The 7,076-nt window shown below is 40.1% G+C and overlaps 1 protein-coding gene across 1 annotated transcript; it reads right to left on the reverse strand.

Annotated features, from left to right (window-relative positions):
• Positions 1-221: 221 nt before the first annotated feature.
• On the reverse strand, positions 222-6,810 carry LOC144700797 (protein REDUCED WALL ACETYLATION 1-like). Its single transcript, XM_078572336.1, has 17 exons — positions 6,485-6,810; positions 6,296-6,360; positions 5,433-5,521; positions 4,250-4,381; positions 4,117-4,173; positions 3,930-4,002; positions 3,495-3,653; positions 3,130-3,279; positions 2,498-2,753; positions 2,286-2,407; positions 1,627-1,713; positions 1,447-1,535; positions 1,263-1,325; positions 1,137-1,193; positions 949-1,045; positions 595-753; positions 222-480 (listed from the first exon to the last, which is right to left on the reverse strand). The coding sequence occupies exons 2-17, from the start codon at positions 6,326-6,328 to the stop codon at positions 475-477; spliced, it is 1,629 nt and encodes a 542-aa protein (XP_078428462.1). The 5' UTR covers positions 6,329-6,360; positions 6,485-6,810; the 3' UTR covers positions 222-474.
• Between the last annotated feature and the right edge of the window lie 266 nt (positions 6,811-7,076).

The raw sequence follows: 7,076 nt of genomic DNA on the forward strand, positions 1-7,076 counted from the left end.
TCCCATCTTATTAATGAGACATGGGCAAACTTAACTTGGACTTTTTAAATACATTCACTTTCATGCCCGCCGCCATCACCCACAGAAACTTTGGTTAATTTAGTAAATCTCTTCCCTGGAACTTAATCATGAAATAATCAGCAACAAAGAATATCAGTATAATTTTGCTGTCATTATTTGATATGCATAACTGTTTGCATTAAGACTGTTAGGCCACTGTCTAACACAAACAAAAGAATCATACGAATCAATGGACTTTCAACTTATTCAACAAAGATCAGATGACTCAATCAGGACTTCTACTTTGCTTCATTCTTTTTACATTCACGGCTACTCAAATTCCCATGATCATCCTTCTCATAAAAGCTCACATATTTGCTTCAATGAAGAGGAACACTTGCCTCATTTGGTAACCCAGCAGTTGCAAGGAAAGCAACATGCACCTAGCTATGCTCCTTGCCTAGAACTTGCCATCTATCCCTGTAAAGAAGAAAATCCCAGCCTCAGCAAACTAAAAGAAAAAGGATGAATGATTTTTTTTAAAACAAAAAAAAAAGAAAAAGGATGAATGATAATTGAGGAATAGAAGCCTACCGCCAAGCCGGGGACGAGGAGCACGACAAACGAAACAAAGTAGAGGGAGACGGCGGCGGTGGCACCAGCAGCGATGTTACGAAGAAGGCGAGGGTTGTCCTTTGTGGGTAGGAAGGCAGTCTTCAGAGTGTTGGTCAGGTTGAAGAGCCGGTGAGATATCTGCACAATGGAACGAGAAATGGGTGAACAAAGGAAGAAAAGGGAGCTCAGAGAAGCTGAGGAAAAATCACCAAATAAATCATTTTTTATTTTTTTCCAAAAACAAATATGTTATTTTTTATTTATTTTCCCTCCCTAAGATTTGTCTTGGATTTTTGTACAAAAAACCCTGAGATGAAGAGTTAAGAGGCTTACAAAGAGGTAAATCACAGAGGTGAGCATGAAGTTAAGCATGGGGTAGCCAGGGATGAAGCAGAGGAGCCATTTTGGTTGGCCATTCGGCATGCCGGACCTGTTTTTACAGAAGACGAACCATAACCGTCAGATCGATCTTCATTTATGAATTAACGGCCAGGATTAAATCTGACATCGGAGGCTCAGACCTGAGCCATATATGAATCTGGGAGATGTAGGTCTCCAATGTTAGCTTCCCAAGCCACCTGTACAGTCATAAAAAGGGTCAATCTTGGAAATTTATTTATTATCATATCAAACTCTTCATGACGTACGCAAAAAGGGTCAGGGACACGTTGCGGAGCTCCTGGGTGAAGTTCCTCAAGCAGATGTAGACACTGTGGGCGGAAATCAACAAAAGAATGATTGAAGAATTAATGAAATATTTCAAAGAATTCATTGATTGCAAAGAAACATGAATCTCTCAAGTTGGAGAGGATATGATGTTGGGTAACTCACGTTATAGGGATCCAAGATGTATAAGGATGCAACTTGTTGTAAGTGATCTTGTCCAGCGTGTAGATATAATGATACCAGAGGTAGCCGGCCTGGGCATGGGAAAAGAATATACATCTTTAATCAGGTAGATTGCAGTAATGGATGAGAAATGCAATCTCAAGGGCTAGGATCTGCACTGACGGTAACAGAAGACACTACAATTCCGGTCTTGATGGTTAATCTTTTTTTCGTTTCAGCCTCTTCAAGCTTCTCCATCCACTTCTCTATCTGCACCAACAGAAGCCACATGAAATGTAGGTTAAGATTATGGTTGCGCAGGATACGAGGGATTTTTATTTATATTCTGTAACTTCAGGATTGGCATCGTCACTCATCTGCGGCTAAGACGACAATGACAATGTCAAATCTTATTTGCCATCCAAACACGTGAATGAGTGATAATGGCAAGTCGTGATGGTTCTCGTCTTCCTAGTACAGAGGATGGAGGAGGATGACGGCACCTTGTCACCTTCATCATCATGCTGGTCATCATCCTCCTCATCACTCATCCACACTATGATGATGATGTCAGCCATTTTTCATCAATTGCCTGCTGCTTCCAATGACAATAATTATGGATCACGACGAAGAACCGTAACCATCATCCACTGCGGTGGAAAAACGATGATTGTCCGTCACCATCATCCTAGAGCAGGCAAAAGGCCAAGGACAATGATTGTTTGTCAACGGCATCCATAGAAGATATGGATGATTAGGAAGATGAGTCATCATCATCGTCATCGTGGTCGCAGAACACTGTTGAACATGACATGCACAAAATCAAAGAGTAAGAATGTTACGTTAGGGTGGAAGTAGGCATAGATCATTCCAACAATCCAGATGTAACGATCAAGGCCTGATCTGAAATGCCACTCATGGAGAAGAGGGAGCTTGGACTTGACAGGATCTGGATCTTTATACCCTGCATAAAAGTAATCCAAGACATGAATTATCTTTGAGGTGGATGGTTTGTTGAAGAATGGGTTTTAACTGTAACAGAGAGTATACGAACCCACTAGAAAGGTCAAGGGGCTCCAGAGCATGTCAAAGGCCCCAGGAACCTCCCACATCAAAAACACTACAAGGAAGCAGGACATGATCTTCACGGCAATCACTGCAGGTACTTCATTGTACTTGTTGAATATCCCCAGCGCTCCGTACACCATTAGAGTGAATAGCGTGTGCATGGGACAGATGTAGTATAGCATGTAGTCGTTGTTTAGGACGATGCAGCAAAAGGTCACAAAGAAGTTTAACCGCCACATCATCTGTAGGTTAGAGAGAGAGAGAGAGAGAAATTTAAGGGTTCGTTGCAGCTTGGACACTGAGAAGGTTGGTTGACGCATAGCTCATGGCGTAGTCAACGTCAATGAGCATCAACGTCATCATTCTGGTCAACCATCATTGTCGAAGTATCATCAACTAGGCTTGCTGATGTAAAAGACAGCGTTCATGTTGACAGGGTTGATAGTTTTTAGCTAGAATGCTACAAACTGCATCAAGCATCAATGTCAACCATTAATCCTGACATCATCAACGTCATCGTCATCATCAACCATCGTAATGAAGATCAATGATGTTGAAGATGATATTGACTGGACAACTCCAAAAACCTAATGGAATTTCAACAGGCATTAGAGGAACCTGGGAGAAGCGGGCAAGGCTGAAGTCCTTGCGGATGTAGTAATAAGAGAAGTTCCCAAAACCGGTCATCCACACATAGGCAGCAATAAACACTCTGATTGCATTATAGATCTCGACAGCAGCAAAATAGTGATACATCAAGAAAAGCACCTGCATTAATAATCACAAATGTTCTCAGTTTTATTTGGCGATAAATGGTAGTTTTTTTCCCTGGATATTTTAAAATATTGTATTCTGAAAGTAAACAGCTGGCAAGTTTTTCTTGGGGACAGAGAAATCCAGAAGTAAATTATTTCTAAGATGTACTCAATCACTAATAAAGCTGCTAGTGAAAGAGGAAAACAGTGCGATGTGGAAGGAGTTACCTGCATCCAGCCCTTCCATTCCTCTGTCTGATGGCGATTCAAGTATAGCAGAGATTTCCCTGAGAATGCAGATTTTTCCGTGTGCTTCTTGAGAGAACTCAAGCCCGATGCGATGATGAGAAGAATGTACAGGAAGAGGAAGAGATCCCGGTTGTAACTCTGTCAAGATAAAGAGTTTTCAGAGAAGATGGCATACCCGAAGAACATATTCTTTTCTTCCATCATGACCGTCTTTTTTTTACAGGCACAGGATATTTTTTGACCCCATTAAGACAGATACACAAACCATCCAGTAACAACACTGGGAAATGACACATGAACTCAGATGACAAAGATGCATGACTGAATTGAGGCCACAGACCCAATACATACTTTGTTTGAGGTTCAGTCGAATGAAGGATCATTAGGTATATAGTGATTTGCGGAGAGACAAACCTTGGTCGACTGAGAAAATATGTTCGTCCGGTCACATAGGTAGAAATAAATCAAAATAAATCCAAATTCTGACCTGAGAACAAAGTGAAAGTTTAAACAGTCACAAGAGCGTCAGAGGAAAAAAGAATGAAACGACACAATTGGTATGCAAAAAAAAGAGACGCATTTTGAAATATTTAAGCCTTACATGGCCTTGAGGACTTCGCGATTTGCCAGTAAGAATTGTTCGTCCATCTTTATAAACCTGCAGTCAAGGTTTATGATAATAAGAATAAGATAGGATTGCATATTCTCAAGAGGAAGTGGCTAAACACCCATACTTCATTAAATTTTCTCGAAAAGATGAGCTTTGGAACCCCACGGATTTAGCCAAACCGCCTTCAAGCAAAACAGCTCTATCCTCGTCATTCGTAGATCCATTTCCCAACTCTACCAGGTTTGCATCAGAATGGCTGAAAAAACATAGCTACATAAGGACATAGCCCCGTCTACTTATCAAATTGAATACTAGAAATAATTTCAAACAATGACGACCTCAAGAAAAATAAAATGAAAATGGCAAGGATTTGAAGCCACTAAAGTCAATTTTAAATCCCCCACAATCACGACACCTTTATCGCCTTGATCACACCTCAAATATAAAGACGCAAGTTCAGAGACATAAAAATAAATATCCATAAGTACTCACACTGATGTTAATTGCCGAGTTATTTCCCAAACAGTTTTTATATGTTCCAAAAAACTCACTATGTTAGTATTAGTTAATATCTTTAGTCTCTTTTCATGCATTGTCATTGCTCTGTATCAAAAAGTGCCCCACATGTGTAAACAACCCAGTTAGACTCTTTTATGTATTTCTTATTTCCATCTGAGATATTTACGCCAAGTGGTCCAGCCCACTTACTTGAAATCGGTATTGAATCCAGTAATTTTCATGTATTGAAGAAAAAAATCCCATTTTGGCAGATCCTGTGTGGGAGAAGGAGAGAGCGTGGCACAGGGGAAAGAGACAAATTATTGAAAGATAGAATCTAAATTAATTAGGACCAACACAAGTAGGTATTCTTCGTTGAATACCGAGGGCAGATCCTACATCATCGACGAAATAAATGAGAATGGTAGCACAAGCCAAAACAATCCAATCATAATTTACTTAACTTTGCAAATGAGAATGGTAGCACAAGCACAAGACAATCTCATTGTTTGAAATTTTCAAGTTTTTCTTTTCGTGGAGCAAAAGAGGCCTAACACACTCGTATCCAAAACCTATCGAGAGAAGTTATTCTTCCATTTTTTATTTCTGTAATGCAGATTTCTTAACTTTTGACATTGGAAGACGGAAAATCAAGTCCAATCGTTCAACAAAAAAAAGAAGTGAATGCAAGGGGCATTATCTCTTTTGGAAGCTGTATTGTACCACTTATTTCAGTGTTGGGGCCAGACATGTAAAAAGTTCATACGATAAATTTTCAAAAAGAAATCAAATAGATTCAGGGTCCTTACACTTTAGAGGGGGATAACTTTTTGTGTTCCAGCATCTCAGTGTAAAGCCATGCAATCAAAACAGGTACATAACCCAAAATAAAAGAAACCTGCAAAGAAGAAAACTGAGTTATAAATTGAACTGTAAATCGTCATCGAGAACTAACTGTTAAATAATTTAAAATCAACGTAAAAAAGATGTGGAACAAAGGTGATATTCACGAATTAAGAGAAAATAGGAAAATTGAGAGGCATAATAAATTTGATTTTTTACACGTAACTCAGGAGATTCTTTTACAAAATCGCAGTAATTCGAACGTTAAACCGAAATATGTTTATAAAAGAAGAAATGACAAGGTAAATACGGTTAAAAGAAAAACGGAAGACTCTCTAAATTTTCAATGAAATATCCAGAAAAACGAAAATATAGAATTTGCGATAATAGAGGAGAAATTCAGCAGAATGGCAAAGATAATCGAGCAAAGTGACTCATAAAACAAAAACCCAAATCGGGCATAGCGTAATAAGGAACACAATTAAACCCAGCTCCACGCATTATCCAGTTTAAGAGTGTTATATCCTGAAATCGGTCACAAAATCGAAGAAAAGATGGCACTGGCAAGGCAGCCGTCGTCCAGAATCCTTGAAAAATCGACTGAAACGATTTACTCTGGAAGTAGACTTTGTAGGATAAGACTTGTGCGGCAAGTGTCAAGATCAATCGATCAACACCCACCAAACTATTCCCTAGTTATTACGCATTACGCACGAATCGATCAAAATCCAGGCACTACGCATTACGCGTCGCACTCCACAGAGCGATATCCACCACCTCCCAAAGAAAAAACGAGTCGAATCGCGATCTGATCTCTCAAAATTCGTACCTGACCGGGGGTCAGAGGCCCCGAGTCCACCATCTCTGCGCACTCCCAAAGTCACCAAGAAAAACCTGAGAATGAAAAGCCGAAAAAGACACAATGAAAATCGAGAACATACCCCTTCGCCTTCATCCACACAACGAGTATAATCACACCGAAAAGAAAGAAAAAAACGTGATTGAGAAAAGCACATACTCAGATTCCGGCAGATCCGGCCACCGACAATCGTTCCCGACTCCTTCCCCTTCGGATCTCAGCAGGAACCACGCAGGGGCCCTCACGAGGCGCGCGCACAATCCCCCTTTCTCGCCTATTTATGATGTCAGACAAGAGTTGTTGGCTCCGGATTGAATCGAGAACAGATCTAACGCCGATCCTGCCGACACGAAGAACAACAAAGATTGTTGCAGACACGAACAAATGGCTTTCAATCCGACGATGATCTTCCGCAGATTGGAGAACGAACACCGACGAGATTCTCCGAAGAGCAATGCAGAACTCGTCATCATCACCACCATTTCTCATAGATCTTGTATTTATACCTATCAGATTTCATAACCCCAAATTAAAAAAAAATAATTGATTCGGTTTAAATACCATCTTAGTGAATTGGTAAAAGCATGTCAGCATGCTCTAATTAATTCATTAGCTGACTTTTTATAACTTGTATTGGAGACGGCTCTTTATAAATTAATCAATTAATTATTTGGTATTGTCACGCAGCCGAGATTGCAGTTTAGTAACGCGCCGGCCTTTGACTATTGCCCAAAGTCAACCAGCCTTCACC

Source organism: Wolffia australiana, chromosome 3 (assembly GCF_029677425.1).
Source record: "Wolffia australiana isolate 7733 chromosome 3, ASM2967742v1".
Taxonomy (NCBI): Eukaryota; Viridiplantae; Streptophyta; class Magnoliopsida; order Alismatales; family Araceae; genus Wolffia; species Wolffia australiana.